The 24,495-nt window shown below is 48.9% G+C and overlaps 1 protein-coding gene across 2 annotated transcripts in view; it reads left to right on the top strand.

Moving 5' to 3' along the window:
• Positions 1-24,495, top strand: part of GALNT14 (polypeptide N-acetylgalactosaminyltransferase 14) — a 219,912-nt gene that overhangs the window by 123,031 nt on the left and 72,386 nt on the right. For both annotated transcript variants that reach the window (XM_012167384.4, XM_004005800.5), the window contains exon 2: positions 20,181-20,350. In XM_012167384.4, coding sequence (XP_012022774.1) covers positions 20,181-20,350 — 170 coding nt within the window. The remainder of the gene's footprint in view (positions 1-20,180; positions 20,351-24,495) is intronic.

Raw genomic sequence — 24,495 nt, 5'->3', positions numbered from 1 at the left:
GAAATAGTAATATCCAAATATTGGGGATTTTAAGAGGATTGAATGAGATAATTAACATCCATTGAGTCATTTATTCAACAAATATTGGAGAACCTACCATGTATCGGGTTTCCCAGGTGGCACAGTGGTAGAGAATCCACCTGCCAATGCAGGAGATGCAAGAGCTGTGGGTTTGATCTCTGGGTCCAGAAGACACCCTGGAAGAAGAAATGGCAACCCACTCCAGTATTCTTGCCTGGAAAATTCCGTGGACAAGAGGAGCCTGGCGGGCTACAGTCCATGGCGTCACAGAGTCAGACGGGACTGAGCACGCACGTGCACCGTGTACCATGCACTATGCCAACAGTGGTGAACAGAACAGAAACAGTTCCTGCTCAAAGAAGGGCATGGCCAAGTCGGAGAGACAGGCATGAGATATATATTATAATGAGACAATTTTGCCTAATATAGGCTGTGACTTCCGAATTCTATGAAAGAGATGTATAAGGTTTTAGGAGAATATAGGCGGGACTTTTTTTCAACCTCAAGATTCATAGAAGCCCTCTTTAAAAATATAACACTTGCTTTGAGAGCCAATGGATGAAGAGGAATTGATGAGATGAAGAATATCCCAGGCAGAGAGCATGGCAGGTATGGAGGTCTGAGATGATGTATTTTTTGCAAGAACTGCCATAACAAATTGGGAGGCAGATTGCATAAGACTGGGAGGCTTAAATTGCAGAAGTTTGTTTTCTCAAACTTCTGGAGGCCTGAGGTCTAAGATCAAGGGGTTGACAATGCTGGCTTTTCCTGAGGCCTCTCTCCTTGGCTTGTAGACGGCTGCCTTCTCATTGTGGTCTTTTCTCTGTAGGAGGGCAGATTTACCTGGCATTTCTAACTCTTTTTTTTTTTTTAAGAATTATTTTTTATTTAATTTTTTGGCTGTGGTGGGTCTTCACTGTTGCGCATGGGCGTTCCCTAGTTGCGGTGGCGGACGGCGTACTCTCTGTGGTGGTGCACAGGCTTCTCGCTGCGGTGGCTTCCCTTGCTAGAGCACAGGCTCCAGGGCACGCGGGCTTCAGTAGTTGTGGCTCACAGGCTCAATTGCTCCACAGCATGTGCGATCTTCTGGACGAGGGATCAAACCAGTGTCCCCTGCACTGCAAGGCAGATGCTTAACCATTGGACCACCAAGGAATCCCTCTACCTCCTTTTATAAGGACACAAGTCATATGGGATTAGGGCTCCACTCTGATGGCCTTTTAGAACCTAATCATCTCTTTGAAGGACCTATCTCCAAATGCAGTCACATGGAGCAGAGCACACCCAAATAACCTCATCTAACCACAATTACCTCTAAAGGCCCTGTATGTGTGTTCAGCTGCTCAGTCTTATCTGACCCTTTGCAAACCCATGGACTGCAGCACGCCAGGCTTCCCTATCTTTCACCATCTCTTGGAGTTAGCTCAAATTCATGTCTATTGAGTCAGTGATGCTATCTAACTGCCTCATCTTCTGCTCCCCTCTTCTCCTTTGCCTTCAATCTTTCCCAGCATAAGGGTCTTTTCCAGTGAGTCACTCTTTGCATCAGGTAGCCAAAATATTGGAGCTTCAGCATCAGTCCTTCCAATGAATATTTGGGGTTGATTTCCTTTCAGTCACTCAGTTCAGTCGCTCAGTTGTGTCTGACTATTTGCGACCCCATGAATCGCAGCACGCCAGGCCTCCCTGTCCATCACCAACTCCCACAGTTCACTCAGACTCACGTCCATCGAGTCGGTGATGCCATCCAAACATCTCATCCTCTGTCATCCCCTTCTCCTCCTGCCCCCAATCCCTCCCAGCATCAGAGTCTTTTCCAATGAGTCAACTCTTCGCATGAGGTGGCCAAAGTACTGGAGTTTCAGCTTTAGCATCATTCCTTCCAAAGAAATCCCAGGGCTGATCTCCTTCAGAATGGACTGGTTGGATCTCCTTGCAGTCCAAGGGACTCTCAAGAGTCTTCTCCAACACCACAGTTCAAAAGCATCAATTCTTCGGCGCTCAGCTTTCTTCACAGTCCAACTCTCACATCCATACATGACCACAGGAAAAACCATAGCCTTGACTAGACGGACCTTTGTTGGCAAAGTAATGTCTCTGCTTTTGAATATGCTATCTAGGTTGGTCATAACTTTTCTTCCAAGGAGTAAGCGTCTTTTAATTTCATGGCTGCAGTCACCATCTGCAGTGATTTTGGAGCCCCAAAACATAAAGTCAGCCACTGTTTCCACTGTTTCCCCATCTATTTCCCATGAAGTAATGGGACCAGATGCCATGATCTTCGTTTTCTGAATGTTGAGCTTGCAGCCAACTTTTTCACTCTCCACTTTCACTTGCATCAAGAGGCTTTTTAGTTTCTCTTCACTTTCTGCCATAAGGGTGGTGTCACCTGCATACCTGAGGTTATTGGTATTTCTTCCAGCAATCTTGATTCCAGCCTGTGCTTCTTCCAGTCCAGCGTTTCTCATGATGTACTCTGCATAGAAGTTAAATAAGCAGGGTGACAATATACAGCCTTGACGTACTCCTTTTCCTATTTGGAACCAGTCTGTTGTTCCATGTCCAGTTCTAACTGTTGCTTCCTGACCTGCATATAGGTTTCTCAAGAGGCAGGTCAGGTGGTCTGGGATTCCCATCTCTTCCAGAATTTTCCACAGTTTATTGTGATCCACACAGTCAAAGGCTTTGGCATAGTCAATAAAGCAGAAATAGATGTTTTTCTGGAATGTGCTTGCTTTTTTGATGATCCAGCAGATGTTGGCAATTTGATCTCTGGTTCCTCTGCCTTTTCTAAAACCAGCTTGAACGTCAGGGAGTTCACGGTTCATGTATTGCTGAAGCCTGGCTTGGAGAATTTTGAGCATTACTTTACTAGCGTGTGAGATGAGTGTAATTGTGTGGTAGTTTGAGCATTCTCTGGCATTGCCTTTCTTTGGGACTGGAATAAAAACTGACCTTTTCCAGTCCTGTGGTCACTGCTGAGTTTTCCAAATTTGCTGGCATATTGAGTGCAGCACTTTCACAGCATCATCTTTCAGGATTTGAAATAGCTCAACTGGAATTCCATCACCTCCACTAGCTTTGTTTGTAGTGATGCTTTCTAAGGCCTGCTTGACTTCACATTCCAGGATGTCTGGCTCTAGGTGAGTGATCACACCATTGTGATTATCTTGGTCTTAAAGATCTTTTTTGTACAGTTCTGTGTATTCTTGCCACCTCTTCTTAATATCTTCTGCTTCTGTTAGGTCCATTCCATTTCTGTCCTTTATCGAACCCATCTTTGCATGAAATGTTCCCTTGGTATCTCTAATTTTCTTGAAGAGATCTCTAGTCTTTCCCATTCTGTTCTTTTACTCTATTTCTTTGCATTGATCGCTGAGAAAGGCGATTTCCTTTAGGATTGATTGATTTGGTCTCCTTGCTGTTCAGTTCAGTTCAGTTCACTTGCTCAGTCATGTCTGACTGTTTGCGACCCCATGAACCACAGCATGCCAGGCCTCCCTGTCCATCACCAACTGCCAGAGTCTACCGAAACCCATGTCCACTGAGTCGGTGATGCCATCCAACCATCTCATCCTCTGTCGTCCCCTTCTCCTCCTGCCCTCAATCTTTCTCAGCATCAGGGTCTTTTCAAATGAGTCAGCTCTTTGCATCAGGTAGCCAAATTACTGGAGTTTCAGCTTCAACATCAGTCCTTCCAATGAACACCCAGGACTGATCTCCTTTAGGATGGACTGGTTGGATCTCCTTGTGATCCTAGGGGCTCTCAAGAGTCTTCTTCAACACCACAGTTCAAAAGCATCAATTCTTCTGTGCTCAGCTTTCTTTATAGTCCAACTCTCACATCCATACATAACTACTGGAAAAACCATAGCCTTGATTAGATGGACCTTTGTTGACAAAGTAATGTCTCTGCTTTTGAATATGCTATCTAGGTTGGTCATAACTTTCCTTCCAAGGAGGGCTCTCAAAAGTCTTCTCCAGCACCACAGTTTGAAAGCATCGATTCTTCAGTGCTTAACCTTCTTTACAGTCCAATTCCCACATCTGTACATGACTACTGGAAAAACTATAGCTTTGACTAGACAGACCTTTGTCAGCAAAGTAATGTCTCTGCTTTTTAATGTGCTGTCTAGGTTTGTCTCCAAACATAGTTATGCTCTGAGGTATTGAAGACTTCAACAGATGAATCCGGGAGAGCCAGAATTCAGATGGGGAAGAGCTTGACTTGTTTTATAAGCTGAAGACAGGCCAGTGTGCCTGAAGTGTAATAAAGAGGGGAAGGGAGAAGTGGGTGAGGCTGGAGAATTTGCAGGGCCAAATCAGGAAGGGCTTGGAGGGCCATGGTGCAGATTGCAGATGGTGTTCTGAGTGTAGCGGGAGTCCCTGGAGGGATTTTGAGCCAGAATGGGAGAGAGGGGATCGAGTGTCATTTTATAAAGGTGACTCTTAAAAATGAATTGTCGGAGCTGGAAGTAGAATATGGAGTTGGGGCCTATTGCAGTCAGTATTTCACAAAGGAGTCAGTGGTGGTGAGCATTGTTGTAGAGACGGAGATGGTGAGGGGAAGGATGGAGAAGGTAGGATCCATAGTACATGGTGATGGGTTAGCTCTGTGTTGGGGAGGGGGAACAAGTGATCAGAGTAAAGATGATGTTGAGAGAGGAGTGTGAAGGGTGACTCAGATTCCTGGCTGAGCAGCTTTACAGATGGTGGTGCTGTTTCCTTAGTGGGGACAGGCTGGAGGAGGCACCGGTTGTGATGGGAAGAGCGGGAGTTCCATATGGGACCTACTCAGGGTGAGACACTTGTGAGACATCAAGTGGGCATGGCAAGTAGGCATCTGTTTAATCTAGATGTGAACTCAGAAGAGATCTGGGCTGGAAAGATGTAGTGAGAATTATCCACCTGTAGAAGGCTTGAAAGACATAGGAATGGAAAAAGTCGCCTGTGAGGAGCATATAATGAAGGTGGGAGGGGGAAGCAGGATTAAATCCACAGGCAGATCCAATGTTTAGAAACGAGGGAGAAGGAGAAGCCAGCAAAGAAGATGGGGAAGAGGGCAGAGGATGAGGAAAAGCCCAAGAGAAAGGGCTCCTGGGAGCCAAGAGGTAATAGCACCAGAAGGGGATGCCTTTGGTTGGGGCAGATGCAGCTGAGGATTCAAGGAAGAGGAAGGAGTCAAATCCTGGCTCCATGGTGGGCGCCCAGTGGGTACCCGATTGACATGGGCTTCTTTTCCTTACCCCCTCTCTATCTTGATTGGTTTTTAGAAGTCTGAATATCTATCCCCTTTTACCTCAGAGGACAGTAAGAGCCCAAGAAATAATGACTAAATGAATGAAGAAGTGAATGACAAGGGCAGTGAGATGGGTGGTCCCCAGGGTGAGGCGTAACTCCCCTCGTCTCCTCTCCTGCATCCCTGGGCATCGATTTTGTCCAAGGGCGAGGCTGGGCGCAAGTCTCCTAGATACCGATGGCTCCTGTCCAGCAGAGGACCCTCCAGGGAGCCACTTGCCATGCTCGTCAGGCATCCTGGCCTGAGCAGGACTGAGACAGTCCCCCTGGCTGCGGGCGCAGGGAGCCGCCTCCCCCAGCAGGTCGCCGGAGTCCCGGTTGCCTTTCCTCCCTGAGCGGTGTCGACTGCACTGTAATCACACAATTATGATGCCATTAAAATGTCACATTTGGAGAAATCCATATAAACAAAGCATTAACAACCACTTGAAAATTGTAGTCTTTACCACTAATGACCTACTTTCTCTACATACCCTGCTCTCCCACCACCCCGACTCAGCTGCCGCTTCCCCCAGCCTCACTTTCAGACGCAGACCAGAAGGTACAGTCCTGTCTGCTGCCTGGTAAGCCTTAATGTTTAATGTGCTTGGAGAGGCTCTTTGATGGGTCCAAAGATGGCAGGCCAGGAGGAACCTGGCGCTGAGCAGCTTAGCAAATGAGATAAGAGGATCCCAACAACCAACCCCACCCTCTCACCTTTCCCACCTTCCCCACCCCTGCTCACCCCCCCCACCCCTCCCCACCCCCGCCCCATGTAAGATCCTGATGATGGAAGAACCTGCTGAGAGGATCTGTGTGCTGTGCTAAGTTGCTTCAGTCATGTCGGACTCTTTGTGACCCCATGGGCTGTAGCCCGCCAGGCTGCTTTGTCCATGGGAGTCTCCAGGCAAGAATACTGAAGTGGGTTGCCATGCCCTCCTCCAGGGGATCTTCCTGACCCAGGGATTGAACTCGCATCTCCTGTAGCTCCTGCGTCGCGGGTGGATTCTTTACTGCTGAGCCACTGCAGAGAGAATCTGGTCCCTGGAAAACTGAGGGTGGTGTTGAAAGACGGGAGAGTCAGATCTGTGCCATTGGCTTTGACTCCTTCTTTTGGGGAAGAGATTGAATGAGACTTAGCGAAAGGCATGTAGGAGGAAAGCGTCCTGCCCAGGGCCTTGGGCCAGAGTGAGTCCACGCTGAGAATGCAAGGGAGTGGAGGGGCACAGGGCAATAGGGCTTTAATGGTTTTTACCTCATTCCCAGAATAGTGCTCTGGAGAAGTTGAGATACTGACTTTTGTCACTGGAGTCTAATTTTCATGCACCGAGGAAATGGATTACTTAAAGGAATCTTGTAGTGAGTGCTCTTATGCAGTAAAACATAAACCAAAGCAGCTCTGGCCAAGTGATTAATCTCTTCGTGATGTATCTGAATTGCAAATCTGGATTCCCAGAGAGTCCCATTTGTAGTTAAAGTCAGAGTAAGCTTTATTCCGAAGAAGCGAAAGAGAAGACCACTTTTTTTATTGAAGTATAGTTGATTTATAATGTTGTGTTAATTACTGCTGTGCAGCAAAGTGATTCAGTGATGCGCAGGTATATCTATTCTCTTAAAATATGTATATTCTCTTCCTTTATAGTTTATCATGTGATATTGAATATAGTTCTCTTTGCTATACAGGAGGACCTTGTTTATCCTTTCTATATATAAAAGCTTGTATATGCTAACCCTACCCTCCCGCTCCATCCCTCCCCCAACCACATCCCCCTTGGCAACCACTCGTCTGCTTTCTGGGTCTGTTAGTCTATTTCTGTTCGTTTGTATCACAACTATAATTCAAAAACGTACGTGCACCCCAGTGTTCATGGCAGCACTGTTCACGACAGCCAACACGTGGAAGCAGCGTAAGTGTCCACTGGTGGAGGAACTGATGAAGAAGACGTGGCACAAATCTGCAGTGGAACTCTGCTCAGCCAGGAAAACAGAATGCAGTCATGCCACTTGCAGCAACGTGGCTGCAGCTAGAGATTATCCTACCGCGCGAAGCAAATCGGAAAGAGAAAGACACCACATACGACGTCACTTGCACGTGGAATCTAAAATATGACGCGTGAGGGTAGAAGATGTTTCAAATGTCACTCTGGCACTTGACATCCCTCTCAGCTCAGGATTAACCTGCAGAAAGGACTGTGCCACAGGCGCTTGAATGAATGGACAAGAATGGTCAGTGACAAGCATGTTGTTGAGGGAGTGATTATTTGTGCTTCCTGGGGTGGGAGAAATGCCCCCGTGGGTCTTATTTATATAAGCAAGTGCTTTATAAACCCCTTCTTTATAGTTTCATGTAAGATATCATAGATGAGGTTCCTGCCAGGCTGTAAAGATGGTCAGTATTTAGGTCAGGCTTGGAAGGATTTCTCCCAGTTTTTCAGTCCACCACCATCATCACTCCCTGTGTTGCCTGCAGCACTAAATTTGTCCTTGGCGGAGGCGGGCATCCTGCCCCCACCTAGTTCAGTGGGCATGACATCGGGTAATCTGGGTCTGCTTTTGACATAAAAGAGCCTCTTTCATTGAAAGTCAGCCTGCAGCCCCCATGGAGTCCTGGGAGATAAAAGTCCTTTAAAGTTATTTACTCCAACCCTATACCTACATATTCAGCAGCTGACCTAGTTTTGAGAGAGCTGGAGGGTATCTGGGTATCACCTTATTTATAGAGAGGATAGAAAATGCGCTAAGCTCTGGGGCCTGCCTGCACACAGTATCTGGGGAGATCTAGCCGGCACCTCGGAGGCAACGAGAGAGGACCAAATTCTTCTCCGCCGAGCGCTCGAGGCTTCTTGCTAGTGTCACCTTTGGGGAATGAATGACAGGGCTTAATGGACGCAACTCTGAAACTATTTCTAGCCAGAAAATCCAGCTTAGCACCTTTTGACCTGTTCATTAGGGGAGGTGTCTGTAGGATAGCCTTGGTGGAAAGTGTATGACAGGCCTCTGGCAGGCGCCTCCTCCCCTCTCCTTCCTCCATCCTTCTCTAGACAGAGCTGGGTTTTGAAGCTTCATTCCACGAACGACCCTCTGCCATTGTAGGTCCTGGTGAAGGACACGACAGAGCCTACCCGCCCTGGTTTCAATCACCTTGACTGAGTCCCTTTAGTTCCTCGAACCTCAGTTTCACCTTCAGTTAAAATAGGTTGGTGGTATCACCTGCTTCAGGTTGTCCTGAGTGCTCAGTGAGTGGCGTTTTTAGGACAGAGCCTGGCACGGTAAATGCTACACAGCTGTTGGCTGTGGCTGCTGTTCTGAGCGGCTCTGTCCAGTGTGCGAATTGGTCACCTCTTCAAGCCGGTCCCTTTCCCCAGCTTCCCACAGCCATTTCCATCTTGGCTCCCCCAAGGTCACCTTGGCCTGAGAAGAATCCAGAGGGAGATTTGGGGGAGCTGCAAACCCTGGTGAACACACTCCTTGCGAGGGTGACTGTAGGGCTGGCCATCCCAGCTCTTGGAAGCCAAGTCCCAGGAGGCACCGAGGAGACGCTCCAGGGCCGCTGCGTCGGAGAGGGAGAGGGGCCAGCCCTCGAGCAGGGAGCCCTGACGCCCAGGCTCCTCGGCCTGATGGGAGCCTCGGCGTCTCAAGCAGGTCCTGGTCTCTGACCTCACCTCTGAGATCCCGGGATCTCTACCCAGAATCGCCCAGCTTGGCTTCCTTGCCTGCCCCAGGTCCCACCTCCAGCCACGTAATAGAGGGAGTTTGCACGGAGGCCTCGCAGAGCTAGATTTCTAGCCTTCCAAGCTGGTGATGCCTTGATTAAAAGTCGTTTCCTGGCTGTGTTGTTTGCATGGTTCTGTGTTCAGACCCATGTCTGAGATGGGGCTTTTGGGTGGATGAGCCCTCCCAAGCCCCAGGCAACATCAGCAACCTGTCTGTTTCATCACAGGCAGACAGGAAGGAGGTGTAGTCAGAGACCCCATTTCTGCCACAGGGAAGGAAGAAGCTGAACGTAAATTAGCTGAGTGTAAATTGTAAAAGTGTGAATTTTCTCATTAGCATTCTGTCTCCAAAAGGAATAATAGTAACCACAGCAATGCTGACAATAATAATGGGTTACTTTCGCCTTACATTTTGCCCAGCAATTTTCCCTGTCCTATTCCTGAGACTTAACTCAGATCTGTAAATCATGTGGGGTAAAGGTTCATCTTGCCCCTGGGGTGGAGGGAGAAACCTACTATAAGAGGTTGAAGGGACGTGGTAGCAGAGCCAGGCTCGGGGCCAGCTCGCCTGACTCCTGCTCTCTTCTGGCATCTTCGGGACCATTGAGGGGAATTGCAGGATCTTCTCTGGTGCTGTGCATCCCTTTCTTTGCCCACTTCCACCTTCCCGCACCTTAGAACTCTGCTGCATTTCGGTCTGGGTGAAATTGGGTTGAAATGTACAAGGGGCCCCTTGAAGGAGAGAGATGTCACGAAAGCCTAACATGTAGAGTGAGCACCTTTCCCTTTATTTCATTCTTCCCTCCTTTATCTTTCTTTACCCTCTTCCTTTTATTCCATGATTGTCCCTGGGTCACAATTTGGTAACCTGTAAACTCAACCCATGGGCATATATTGTCACCAACAATGGAGGATGGCTCCTCCATCCATAGGATTTTCCAGGCAAGAATATGGGAGTAGGTTGCCATTTCCTTCTCCAGGGATCTTCCTGACTCAGGGATCGAACCTGGGTCTCCCTCATTGCAGACAGGCTCTTTACCGTCTGAGCCACCAGGGAAGCCCTGTTTCACCCAAAGGGGAGATTTAAGGCAGCATCACTAGGCGGGTGTTGTGTGGCTCCTGGAAAGTCTTTGCTCATATTTCTGTTTCCTGTGTCCCTGAAGGCATGTTCACATGTGATCCTTGCCACACACTGTGGTTCAGTCCAGCCCCTTGAAAACTGCTTGCTTCCAAAGCTACTCCTTGAGGCTAATGAACCTTCTGATGGTGCCTCAAGATATTTCCCGGCCCTGTACATGTGAAGAGGGAGACCTCTTCTGTCACTGGGGAAATGCAAATCTTGTTTTTTAACATTTTGGTTTTTTTCCTGCTTCTAGTGACCATGAGGCTCTATCTCTGTCCTGCTATGGCCATGCTGTTGGGCTCCCCCAGGAGAAGTGGCCTCCTCTTCCCTCGCACCCCTGCCCTGGGACATGGCTGCAGTGTCAGTCACCTGTCAGACCTCAGTCTTTTGAGATCCCACGACGACTCAGCTGTCCACTCCAGAGACAATGAGTTTTGTCGTCTGGTTCTGTTCTGCTGGGGGCCTCCCTGCCTGAGCCTACTTCCGGTCCTCTCTCCCAGGTGTAGGCCCTCTCCTTGGTCCCTCCTGAACACATCTCTTCATGCCTGCTTTCCTCCAGTGCCAGCTTCCTGGTGATGGGGCACAACCACCTGCTTTGCACCACTATGCAGTCCACCAAATCCTCTTCCTCCCGAGCCGCGGGTGGTTACTTGGCTCCCTCTGCACTTGATCTCTTGCTCCCTGGGTTCCAGAGCTGGAAGGGACCGAGGCTTCTTGTGTTCCCGTGTCTGTTTACTGTTCCACCTTAGAACTCAAAGAAGACGCAGGAATCAACGCTGCGGTTAAGACCAGCTCTCTCTCTGTCTTCCTGCCGACCAGCAACTGGGAGGTGTTCTTCAAGCAAACAACAAGTGACCTGAGATACCCGTATCCATAAAGGAGCTCTGGGTTTGGTCTTTGGCAGTAGGTGCATAGTAAGATATGGGGTAGCAAGCAGACACATAGCATTAGAGCTCACCCACCCTGGCATGTGCAGGGGGACCAGACCTTCTTGCCCAGTCACGCTGATTTATACTTCCCTGGCATCTCCCTTTCACGCTAATTAGCAAGCAAGTGAATCTCCATATAAGGCTCAAATTGCATGAGATTCTTTTTTTTCCTATTCCAGAAACAAAAGTTGGGCTTCTGTCCATTCTGTTAATCACATTATATTTCACAGTTGGAGTTTTCAGGCAATTATAATAATTATCAGAACTTGTCTTCTTCCAGAAGGCTCATAGCACCTCCCAAAGCTGTGATGTGGTGAGTGTGTATTTTGGGGCAGTGGTGGGGAGGAGAGATCTAGGCGCTGGTGGCTCTGGTCAGAGACCAAATGAGACTGAATCCAGCAATAGAGAGGGGTCTTGATGTGGGGCCAGGCCATCAGACCTCCCAGCAGCTCATAGAAGCCACAGCAGACCCCATTCCTTGGCACCTGGCTCTTGAGGGAGTGGGGGTAAGAAAGAAAGTGGGGAGAAGAGACAGAAGGCAGTAGAATAGAAAAGTAAACTCCTCCTACTGAATGATCTGCTACCTCATTTGGTCTGAGAAATTGCCCTTTCCTCCTCTATTATATGTCCATTCCATCTACCAAATTCTCTAAGAGTGACTTTCATATAATTAATACTAACCATTAAACTACAACATTGAAGGAGCAATTGCCTAATTCTGAGGAAAATTTAAATTTATTACCAGCACCCGAGATAAAATGAATTCTAAAGAGAAGAGAAAACCGTGCAGAAGATAAATAGAAAGCCAAGTGGGATATTGACTTGATCCTTCTCCAGTGCAGGGTAATTTGGCTTCTAAAGTGAGTTAGATCATAATAAATTAAATTTAGATTTCTGCACATCAGTTAAATAACTCCCCAGACAGAATTCCAGTGAGAGGGAGAGGTGATAATACATGGTGGAAATATTAAAATGGAGATCTTATCTAATAATCCATAATTGATGTGCTGTCCCCAGATGAAGGGGAAGGATTTTGCAGCTCCTCCCTGTGTCGTGAACCCAGGTGGGGTGAACGAGGGCTGGCTTGTCCCTCCCTCTTTGTTTGAGCTGATCCTGCTCACTGTGGGGCATCTGTTACTACTGGCAGTCACTCCTCTCACAGACCACCCTTGCTAAGTAGGACTTACCTAGCAGTGTTGGTCTGATGTGGGATCATGCTGTCCTCTCTTGACCGACCCTCTGGAAAAACAAGGTCACTCCCTGAATAACTGACAGCAGAATAGTACAGAGGTGGACAGATTCTCCTGTATTCTTGTGACTGCCTAGCAGGGGGAGCAAAATGGCTCCGTGAATGTGAGGCACATCTGGTGATGGGGAAGGAACACCGGTTTTGAGGTCAGCAGTCTTGGGTTAGAGTCTCAGTTGTGAGCTCTCTATCTATGTGGTCTCAAGAAAGTTCTTTTGCTATGGTGAGTCTCAGTTTTCCAATCTGCAAAATGGGAACAAACCTAACTGGCCTGCTGACTAAGTAGGGATAATATAAATGAGACGTTCTTGTGAAAATGCTATGAAGATTGTAAGCATTTGTTTGACTTTCAATCATTAATATATATATATATGTATATATGTTTGTTTCTAGAAAGTCTGTTTGATTCTTTTTCCAAGAACTTTTGCTCTTCACTAGTTTTTCACTCCACATTTCAAGCCGCATATGCTTTATTCTGTTACTGTGATTTCTGTGTCTGAATTTCTTGGCGGATCAGAATATGTTCTTTATAGTTTCCGCTGACTGTCCCTTCTAGTGACTTGTTTCCTTGTGTGTATGATCATTTTTTACTGTGAATTCATCTTTTGGTGAGCTACGTGGGAATCCTGGGAGCCTGCCTTGGGACTGCTTTCCTCCAGATAAGGTTTATGTTTGTCTTTGCTGCGAGCCAGCTCACAGCTGACCTGGGACCATTTAGTTCCTGTTCTTGTCCTTAACTGGGCTTCCCTGATGGCTCATCAGGTAGAGAATCTGCCCGCAGTGCAGGAGACACAGAAGATGCAGATTTGATCCCTGGCTCAGGAAAATCCCCTGGAAGAGGAAGTGGCAACCCACTCAGTATTCTTGCCTAAAATTCCACAGAGTAGCCTGGTGGGATCACAGAGTCAGACGTGACTGAACGACTAAGCCTTAATTTTGGAAGACTCCGGTTCAGTGTCTCCATCTTTTAGGAGGTGGGCTTTACTTTCTCAGTGACCATTACCCCTGGGGCAGCCTCACATGTTATCTTTGCTTACCATCATCTATCCCACCTCTGGCTTCACCACCCTATATTATCCCTGGCCTTATCCCTCATCTCATGGTGAAGATTTTCCTTCTAGAAAGTCCAGTGATGCGTTAAAAACCACATTTGTTTTTAATTATGCAAGATGCGGCTGTAGTTTAGCATGGAAGTCCTGGCATCCGATCTGCCATGGTGCTGGAAGCAGACAGCTCCAGTGGGTGAAAGGCAGGGGCAGTGCCCGGGGTGGTGCTAGGAAGCAGAGGCTGCAGTTCTGGAAGTAGCCCTGGGTACAGGGAGGTACGGGAACTCCAGACTGCATGGCTGGCCGAGAAGCTGGGTCTGTGGGCTTTGAGACACGGCTCTCAGTTGTGTCACCTTGAGCAACTTCCTCATCTTCCCTGTGCCTGTTTCCTCACTGGGAGACTGGGGATGCAATTTTCTGTTGAATATTGGGCTTGTAAGGATTAGACCTCATTTGGGGGACCCCTCCCTCTAGGGTTCTGACAGGGGAGCTGGGATGGGTAGTTTTATGTGTCCAGTAAGTAGTGGGCATTATCAGAGTAACAGCACTTTAACAGAGCAGCTTCCATCTGCATATGAAAGTTAGACTCTGCAGTGAGCAATGCCTCTCTCCTTGTTCCACACATATGGAAGGCTTTCCAGGATATTTGAATTCCGTGATGAATCCCACCCGACTTCACTTAGTCGTGTTCTCTTGATCCTTTGGTAGATCTTTGCACTCCTCTGGGTCATTTTTTCTGAGATACAAGTCACATAATGGGGGCCTGGACACAATAGTTGCCATTCAGTATCTCAAGGACATGAGAAAGGAAGGTCAGATTTGCGTCAAATATCCCTAGGGATAAAAACCAGCTCCCAAAGGGAGATAGTACAAGGAGACAAATTCTGGTTCAAAATTAGAAGAAAACTTCTAGAAGCTATATATAGTCCTTTGAAGCTTGGAGTGGGCATCGTGGAGCCTCTGTGTTCCTAACTGGATGAATGTGCATTGGATCCAGCGGAATGTTACCCTGGAGTTTCACACGTTGGTTGGATAGATGAATTATGTCTTTATTTTTTTTAAGATTTTTTTTTAATGTAGACCATTTTTAAAGGCTTTATTGAGTTTGCTACACTATTGCTTCTGTTTTATGTTTTGGATTTTGGGCCATGAGGTACATGGGATCTTAGTGTCTGGACCAGGGATCAACCCACACCCCTTGACTGGAGCATGAACCCTTAACCACTGGACCACTAGGGAAGTGCCTGTACTGTCTTTAAATGATCAGTTCTATCATTTTTTTCAATGATGACCTTCTCTGTGCTGCTCTATCACATTCCCATCTTCCCAGGAATCTGCCTGCAGCCCTCCCCCTTTTCTTGCCCTGGGCTGTCAGGACCAAGGCCACTGCTGGGAGGAGAACAGCTGCCCAGATCGGGGAGTGAAGAGCAGGCAGGGGGAATGTTAAGAAGGGTGTGCAGATGTCTTTGCTTGGAGGAAGATCTCTAAGAAAATAAAGAACTGGACCTAGGAAAAGAGTGGGAAACACATAGACTGTCTTTGAAGAGCCAAGAAAATGGCAGTGAAGATGAAGCCAGGCACAGTCACCTAATGGCTGAACACATGGAACTGAAGCCAGGCTTCCTGGGGTTCAGTCTTGGCTCTAACACTTCCTATCTGTGTGACACTGGGTAAGGTACTCAATCTCTCTGTGCCTCAGTTTTCCCAGGTACAAGATGGGGACAGTCCTATTGATATCCATTGTAGTAAGGATTGTGGACTTCCCGGGTGACGTAGTGGTAAAGAACCTGCCTGCCAGTACAGGAGACTTAAGAGACATGGATTCAATCCCTGGGTCAGGGATACTCCTGGAGAAGGGCATGGCAAGCCAATCCAGTATCCTTGCCTGGAGAATCCCATGGACAGAGGAGCCTGGCGGCTACAGTCCATGGGGTCGCAGAGTCGGGCAGGACTAAAACAATGCACACAACACAGTGAGGGTCAAATGTAAATGTTTAGGACAGGTGGGGGATGCCCCTCAAGGTGTCAGCTGTTACAGGGTGACTCTGAGATGTTCCTTGAGGATCAGGTACAGTTCAGAGTAGGATGGAAGCCTTAGCAAGGGCTAGAGATTTTCCCATTTGAAGAAGAAGAGAATTAGAGCAATAAGAGAAAATTAGCAGTGCCAAGCTGGGGGAACAAGGGAAGGAGACAAAACCATTTGTGGAACATAGAGGCAGCCTCAGAACTTAACAGAAGGGAAGGCTACCCCCATGATTCCTGAGCCAGATAATCAGCTGGAAAGCAGAGCAAGAGAAAATAGGCCAGGGAAGGATGGAGGGAAGGGGTTCCAGATTTCTCACAGAAGCCTGGTGGGAGGAAAGACATGAAGCAGCTTAACAGATGTGCTTTTGAGCTTTTGATTTTGGTGCGAAGTTATTTAAGCACTGGTCTTGGCCAGGGGGTTGGCTGGCTTAGTCAGAAATTTTCTGTTTAAAAGATGATCTTTGTTTCTGTTTGTGGCTTTATACCCCTCTTTGGAAACACGCCCACTCTGGACTGAATAAATTTTGGTCCGAAAGTCGAGTGAGGGCAGCCTCGGGGGAGCCACGTGGGAGGGGGTGCAGTTCTGGGGTGGGCCCTCTGGGGGCTCCTGTGTCCTTGTTTGGAGCAGCAGCATTCTACTTCCTGGGCTGGGAAGGCTTGTTAGGGTGAAAATGCATGTTTGGAAGCTTTCTGGGCATTCACATGCGCCCAGGAAGCAAGGAGCCCAATGCATGGGTACAATGTACATGCTCTGGGCCCTTAGACACCAGATGTGGAACTTATGGATTGAAGAGCTTGGAGATCAGCCCCAAAACCGGCCTATGAAGTCACTGCCCCTTCAGAAGTCCTTGGAGGATGGTGGTCACTCTATTCTGAGGACAAGTAGGGCAAGAGGGGCTGGGGTCCTTCCTCTGGGCATGTCCTCCACCCCACTCCTCAGAGGGGGTCTTTTTCTGCTCACTCACCCTCAGTAGAGAGGACCGCCTTTGTTCTGTCCATGGTCCTGGGACGCTCTGAGGAGACTCTGTCGGGGGTCCCTTCACTTATCAGCTGTCAAGCATGGATGAGCCACCTTACCTCTCTAAGCTGACCCCTCCTCATCCAAATGGGGGATTCTGCCATGCACCTGCAAGGTGCTTTGTAAAACAGAAATTGCTACTCAACTGGTAGCATTGTCTTAAACACAGCCTCACCATTACTTAATGCATCCAGGCTTCATTATAGGAATACCAAGCTCCCAGGACAGGGAGATCCCCACAGTGGATCCAGTGTGGGGAAGTGTGAACCTGCTCCATGCCCGTGACTATCTGAGGGAGTGGTCCCCTGCAAGGTCACCTCGACTGACTGTTCAGTTTCTCTTGCCAGCCTGGCTGCTGCTCTGGTTCTAGGATTTCTGGAAGCCAGCTTAGTTCTCGTGGCGCCATCTCCAAGGATGCCAAGGGTGCTTAGCTGCCCTAGGGTGGCAATTGCTGAGCAACACCCCCGGCCTTGTGCCCTCTTGGCCTTGAGCCTGTTCTGGTGTGAGTAGAGAGTGGGGGTGGGGATGAAGCCAAGGTCGGTCGAGTGCTGTCTCTACAGGTCGAGTGTCATCTCTCCAGCCCCCGTGCCTCCCCAGAGAGCCTGCCCCACCAACAGCTTCTCCAGCCAATGGGTGGAACCATCCACCTGGGCCCCAGCAGGCTTCCCTTCCCACCAGGCTCAAGGGCTAAGGTCACCTCTCAGCTGGTCTCCTTGCGGAGCTCTCTCCACCCCCCACCCTCCTAAACATGTAGCCAGACACTTTCCCCCGACCTGCTTCATACAGGACCATCTATGTCCCAGAATGTTCTTTCACTCATGCTCTCTTTGCATTCTCAGCTCTGGCTTCCCCAGTCCTGAACTAGCCATTCCCTGATGGCTCTAAGCCGTCGTATCTCTCATCTGGATTTTCACTGCACACACTTCCCTTCCCATCTCCCCATCAGCAAAGCAAAATCTCAGCTCATCCTTCAAGCCCTAACTCATCTGATGTTTCTTCTGGGAGGCTGTTCCTATTCCTATCCCTCCTCTGTTATAGACATCTTCATGCAACGTTGCAACCCGCTGGAGGGCAGGGGACCGCCGTCTCCGCTTCTCCTCCTCCCTGGCACACTGCACTGTCAGTTCAGTTCAGTCGCTAGTCGTGTCCGACTCCTTGCGACCCCATGAACCGCAGCACACCAGGCCTCCCTGTCCATCACCAACTCCCGGAGTTCACTCAGACTCACGTCCATCGAGTCAGTGATGCCATCCAGCCGTCTCATCCTCTGTCGTCCCCTTCTCCTCCTGCCCCCAATCCCTCCCAGCATCAGAGTCTTTTCCAATGAGTCAACTCTTCGCATGAGGTGGCCAGAGTACTGGAGTTTCAGCTTTAGCATCAGTCCTTCCAATGAACACCCAGGGCTGATCTCCTTCAGAATGGACTGGTTGGATCTCCTTGCAGTCCAAGGGACTCTCAAGAGTCTTCTCCAACACCACAGTTCAAAAGCATCAATTCTTCGGCGCTCAGCCTTCTTCACAGTCCAACTCTCACATCCATACATGACCACAGGAAAAACCATAGCCTTGACTAGATGGACCTTTGTTGGCAAAGTAATGTCTCTGCTTTTGAATATGCTATCTAGGTTGGTCATAACTTTTCTTCCAAGGAGTAAGCGTCTTTTGATTTCATGGCTGCAGTCACCATCCGTAGTGATTTTGGAGCCCCCCCCAAATAAAGTCAGCCACTGTTTCCACTGTTTCCCCATCTATTTCCCATGAAGTGATGGGACCAGATGCCATGATCTTCGTTTTCTGAATGTTGAGTTTTAAGCCAACTTTTTCACTCTCCTCTTTCACTTTCATCAAGAGGCTTTTTAGTTCCTCTTCACTTTCTGCACTGTAGGGGCCCACAAATTATTTTGAGATTTGCAGTAAATTCAGTTGGGCATAAGCCAGCTGCATGGCCCTTCCTGCAAGAGTGGGATGTCAGGGTAGCCCTGAGGTCATGTTCCAAGCACAGATGACAGCTGTCAGGCTATGGCACGGCACAGCCCAGGCTGGGGTTTCAAACCCCCTTCCTCATTGTCTCCATGTAGCAGCAATATCACAGGACATTAATAAAATCAATTATTGGATAAAAATCACTGGTTTCCAATGCTTCATTTTGTGCTATTAGCAGGAGAATGCTGTTTCAAAAGAAGATAACAGAGAGCATGTGAAATGGAGAGATCAGTTACCTGATAAGCTGGAGGAGTGCCTGAGATGAATGTGCACATGGGCACGAGTGGCCCCCCTTACCTGCCAAGTGCGGGCCAAGCGCCTGCACTGCTGTCTGCGGTGCCTGCCCTGGGCTCTCCTGTTAGGTGCCTGGAGGACAGAAGGGCATCCTGGTAGTGATGGGATGGGTGGTACCCAGGCAGCTTCAGATACCTGCACAGGGTCAAGGGTCAGTAACACATGAATGAACATCTCATCCTTAGTGACTATGCCAGCCCCGGGGCTCCGGCCCTCACAGTCCAGGTCAGGGCCTGGTCAATAGGTTTTTCCAGATGCAGTATTCTTTTGGCTTTGATGAACCTAAAAGGTCTGAGCTTTGCTGATACAGACTGCCTCTCCCCTAGCGGGGGCAGTGCTAGCATCCACTGGGCAGTGACTATCAAGGGAAGCACCCAACTTGCAGAGGCCTTGAAGCCCACACCCCCTACTGGCTGTGAGGAATCTCTGGTGGCTGCAGAGCTGGGTGGGCAGGGCAGAGGCGGCAGCCCGGGGTCTGGGCAGGAACCGGCCTCCCCCTGTGTGAATCCCCTTGCCTCCTCTGCACTGGAGGGTCCAAGAGACAGAGTTCTGCTTGGGCTTGCTCTGCCACTGTCCACCTGGGACCTCAGATAAGCCAGTAACCTTTCTGAAACTGTCTTCCCTACCCTGCAGAGGGTCTTCGTGAGAATGAATCGAGATGATGAATGCAGAAATCGCTTTACACAGTCTAAAGTGCTGTCTCCTCATATGATGAGGGTTGTTACTTGCTCCCCCTTGGAGGTTTCTTAAAAATAACTATAGATTCCTGGGTTGGAGAAGGAAATGGCAACCCACTTCAGTATTCTTGCCTGGAGAATCCCAGGGACGGGGGAGCCTGGTGGGCTGCCGTCTATGGGGTCGCACAGAGTCGGACACGACTGAAGCGACTTAGCAGCAGCAGCAGCAGCAGCAGCCTGGGTTGGAGGAAGGAAGGAACACACAAGGTGTCTCTCCAGCAGGTAGCTCCTCCGTTATAGATGGATTGCTTGCTTTCCATTGCTGCCCTCCTTTGGCAGAGCAGGGAATGGCAGTCATTGTGTACCTACTATGTGTTAGCTATTGTGCCGGCACCTTCCAGCACGTGTCTCAAATTACCCCAGAGAGGTGGCCTCTGGGGTTAGTATTCTAGAATCCAAGTCCCAGCCCTGTTGCTTCCTAATTGTGGTATCTTGAGCAAGGTGCTTGGGCTGTTGAGACGGCTTCCTTGTCTGCGTAGTGGGGATACAAGCAACATCCATTGCCTAAAATTATGAGAATCACACGAGAAAAGTGTGTATAGGTCCTAACCCAGTGCCTGGTATATAAGTACAGCACTCATTAAATGGTAGCTGCCATTGTCGTCATCATCATTTATTATTACTGCTGATGGTTTTATTAATGTCCTACATCTGCCCCATCTTTGCACTGAACCTTGCCGGCACATGCTTGGTCTCTGGGCACTGATAGACAGAGGGAGCTGAGAGGGCCTGGGGCCATCCTCACCAACTTCCCCTTTATGTCCCATAGATTTCGGATGGTGACTGGGATGACCTATGGGACCAGTTTGATGAGCGGCGGTATCTGAATGCCAAGAAGTGGCGTGTCGGCGACGATCCTTATAAGCTGTATGCTTTCAACCAGCGGGAGAGTGAGCGGATTGCCAGCAACCGGGTGGTCCCAGACACTCGTCTTTTCAGGTACTTCCTCCCGACCCCTCCCCACAATCATGAGGGGCAAGTTCATGCTGGAAAAATGGGTTTGGAGTGTTAGTCATGAGTGGGAGTCCCAGCGGTTCTCAATGCAGGCATCTCCTAAGAATTACTTGGGGAACTTTAAAAAAAATGCGGATCCCAGCCTCCAACCAGCTGAAGCGTCTCTTTTCTGAGCTCCCCAAGTGATCCTATTAAGCAGCCAGGATTGAGAATTGCCACCACAGGTGTTTCTTGAACTTAAATCATCTGAGGTTCTTGTCACACTGATTCAGCAGGTCTGCAATGGGGCCTGAGAGTCTGCATTCCTGTCAAACTCCCAGGTTCTGCTGATGGATGGTCCAGGGCTCACATCGAATAGCAAAGGCTTAGAACGATAGTTCTCAAAGTGTGGTTTCCCAGACCAGGAGACCAGTATCGGCATCACCAGTTAGAACTGGAGATTCTAAGCTTCCCCACAGAACTACTGATTGAGGTGCTCCAGGAGACCAGGATCAACATCACCAGTTAGAACTGCAGATTCTAAGCTTTCCCCCCGAACTATGAGTGAGGTGCTCTGGGGTGGGGCCTGGTGACCTGTGTCTCAACATGGACCACCAGTGATTCTGATGCCTGCTTAAATTTGTAAACCACAGAGCATCAGCTGGTGCTGTGGCTTCCTTTTGTGGATCAGATAAAGTCCATGGGTGGTGGGTGGGTCCAGCTTAGAGGCCCTGGGTTTGAGTAGACAGTAGGCCCTGGAATAAAGATGCCTACCTGCCTACACGCTGCAGCCCTCTGCCTCTGCCCAGGAGACAGGCTGTGTCTCAGTTCCTTTGGAGACCTCTGGCTTCTCTGGTTCCTTCCTGCCCCCTCCTCTCAGTTTCTTCAACCACAAGGGTCAATATGCTGCCATCCTGTTGGCAACTGGCATCACCTTTACCAAGAAGCTCCTACTATAGCTCTTGGCCCACCCTGGGGACCCGACTCCATAGACACAGGTTAACCTCTCCCTTTTCCCATCATGCCTTGCAGCTAAGGTTCAACTATCTATGACACCAGTTGCCCTCTAGGGGGAGAAATCTGTGATGTGTGATAGGAATTCAATAAATGTTAGCTGAGCAGATGAAAGGGAGAGTAAGCCTGGAAAGACAACTGACTGCTCTCTTCCCATCTGCCATTCGAGTAAACAGGACAAAAGGAGCTAGAGGAAGTCCCCTTCTCCATACCCTCCCATCCTCATGGGCTTCAGATAAGGAATCAGGAGAATAGCCTCTGTTAAAGGGAAAAAGGCCTTTTCCCTTAAAGACTTCTCATTACTGAAAAGAGAAGAGTGAAGAAACAGCATGTGGGAGGGGGCTGAGCTTATTAAATTTGCTGCCAATTTCCCTACCACGGTAATTGCATTGTGAGTTATAGGATGCATTAGGACAGTGCCTGAGACCCAGAACTATTAGCTGAGCTTTAGAGCAGGTGCTGCTGAGAGGGCGGGCACTGGGGGGCATGGCCTAGGAATCCACAGTTGCACAGGTGGAGTGAGGAGGGGAGAAAGGAGGAAGGCTGTGAGGGTTTCACCAACAACCCGCTGTGCTGGTTGAAAAGCCAGTGCACTGGGGGCATGGAACCCCTGACAGACCAGTCATATTGGGGCATCATGTGATAGACGCCTCGGAGGGGCGGGGGGCTTGATCCTCTGTGTGAAACTGAACAGGCTCACCGTCTTTCTCCTGGGCCTTTTTCCCATGGAGTCCATGGTATTTTATGGGAGGCAGTGGGGTTTACCTGTAGCCTGGAATGACTGAGTTGAAGAGTAAGAGATAGGCTGGGGCAGGTTTTGAACTCCCCATCCCAGGGTTTATGGGAGTCTTAGGGTCCCTGGGGTAGGTGGTGAGGATAGTTTAGAAATGAGTGACTACAGCTTCCAGTGAATCTGTTCATTCACCCTATGAGGTTATTAACCTTTCCCTGCCCACCCCACTCCTTATGTAACACTTGACATTTTCACAGTCTTGAGACAGAAAGCTGCTGTCTTGGGTCTTCAGTCATGTCTTTGCTGCCGCTCCATCTCCCCATCCCCAATTCAAGCCCAGTGAGAGGAGTTGAGCAAGGTGCCCAGCAATGGCCTTTCACCCGTCCCTGCCCCTGTCTTAGGTTTGTCTTCTCATCTGTGCTTGAACTAGGTAATCTTGAAGCTTTCTCACTCCCCGAGTGCCGCACAATTGTGATGGGTTCCTTCTTCCACGGTTGACTTTCTCTTTTTCAGATATAAATACATACATACACTCTGCTCTCTCACCCGCCTTGGTCTCATGTGAAGACTACATGGGTGCTTCATCAGAGCATCAAAAATTTCCCCTAAGGCCCATAGTTCTGTTAATGTGGATGAGAGCCTTAATTTCTAGTGGTCACAAGGATGAATAGATGTGGCTGCCTGTGTTGGGGGTAGGGTGGGGGTGGGAGCACCATTAATATTTCAACGTGAGGAAGAGACAGTGTCTAACCGGAGTGAGTCTGAGAAGATTTCCCAGGGGAGTTCCACTATTTATAAAGCATTGACTGGTCCAGCAAATAGTCCCTGTTTCCCAGGCCTGCTGCCCCCACCCGTCAGCACATTCTGGTGACAACAGCTGGATTTGCCATCATCCAAGTAGCACATAAAACGTCTGGCAGACAGGAAGCCATTAAGTGAAGGCACACCCCTTGAGAAGGAGAGAAATATTTTGATAAAGCACATGTATATTTTTGCTGTTGCCTGGCAATGCTTATTATGGGGTTGCTTTGATTGCAGGGGAGCAGGTGGCAGGGTGGATGCACCCAGAAGCTATGGGCTGGTGGGGGGTGTTGTTGGTGAGAGCTGGGAAGCCTTGTTAGTTCACCTCCCCCTGGCCAGGCTGGGTCTGAGTGTTCTGCTCAGCATATCCTCCTGGGCTCTGTCCGGTGTGGTGCTAAATGGTTCAAACAGTGGGATGCCCATCACTTGCCTGGAGAGAAAATTCCATACTTCGACACATCTCACCGGGAAGACATTTTTCCTTTGCTCTTTTCCATCCTGGGAAATGAAGGGGCTGTGGCCCCGTGTAGGATTGCATTTCTCCTTCCTTGTATTTACTCGGTTGGAATGGCTGTCGAAGATGATCATCATTTCTCTCCTTGTACTCGTCACTTAGTGGTAATAGGATAAAAATTTTTATGGTTGGAATGGCTAAGCATAAAAAATGTTCATATTCCCTCAGAGTCAAGGCGATTCCACTAGCTCAGCACAGAGTTGGTGATTCTGTATCAAGGTGGAGGGAGGGGAGGGGAAACCCATTACAGACACTTAGCTTTGCAAATAGGCCTGCCCATCCACTGCATTCTGGTCGCTCCTGTGCATCATTTTTCAGCACAGGAGTTTGTGAGCCTAGTGACAGTAGTTCTGAGAGCGCTTCACTCCAGAGCACTTCAGAGGTTCAAAGAGCTTTGAAGGAAATAGTGGGAGGAGTTTCCCAACAGCCTGGAATCTCAGCAGGAGAACCGTGTCTGCTGCCCTGAGGATCACCTACAGGGTCGGGAAGGGGTTCTCGCCAGGATCCGGGGGAAGAAAGACCACAGAGGCTGAGACAGCAGGCGTCTCTGGGCCAGGATTCCTTCCACTCTGGTCCCACGTCTCTTGCCTGCTGCCCCTGCAGGCTCTTCCCTCACCCTCTACCCCCAATCCTGGCCTGCTCTGTGAGTTTCATACAGATTTCCCTTAATTCAGTTGATTTAGTTAATTCCCTTAATTTAGTTGATTCAGTAAACATTGGTCCACTTTTACTATCACACTGGCCCTACCTTATCATTGTAGCAACCCTGAGAGATTCCCTAGGCAACATATCCCTGGGCAGCACAATATTCTGAGAGCCTCTGCTGGTGGGGGGACCAAGCTCAGTCTGAATCGGAAGCGCGCCCAAGGGGGTGGAGTGCAGTGTGGGATCTTGGCTCTGAGGCTCTGACATCCTCAGGGTAGGGTGTTGGGTCTTAGACCTGGGAGTTTACTCGGAGGTGAGGTGGAAGAGATGTGTGAATTCCAGTCACATTTTGCAAGACAGTTTGTTCATTCTCATTGCTGTATAGTATTCCTTTGGAGGAAAGTGTTACAATTTATATATCTGGTCTACTGATAATGTTTATTT

Source organism: Ovis aries, chromosome 3, assembly GCF_016772045.2.
Source record: "Ovis aries strain OAR_USU_Benz2616 breed Rambouillet chromosome 3, ARS-UI_Ramb_v3.0, whole genome shotgun sequence".
Classification (NCBI taxonomy): Eukaryota; Metazoa; Chordata; class Mammalia; order Artiodactyla; family Bovidae; genus Ovis; species Ovis aries.
The sequence above is the reverse complement of the archived record's forward strand: the minus strand, read 5'-3'. Positions and strand labels throughout refer to the sequence as shown.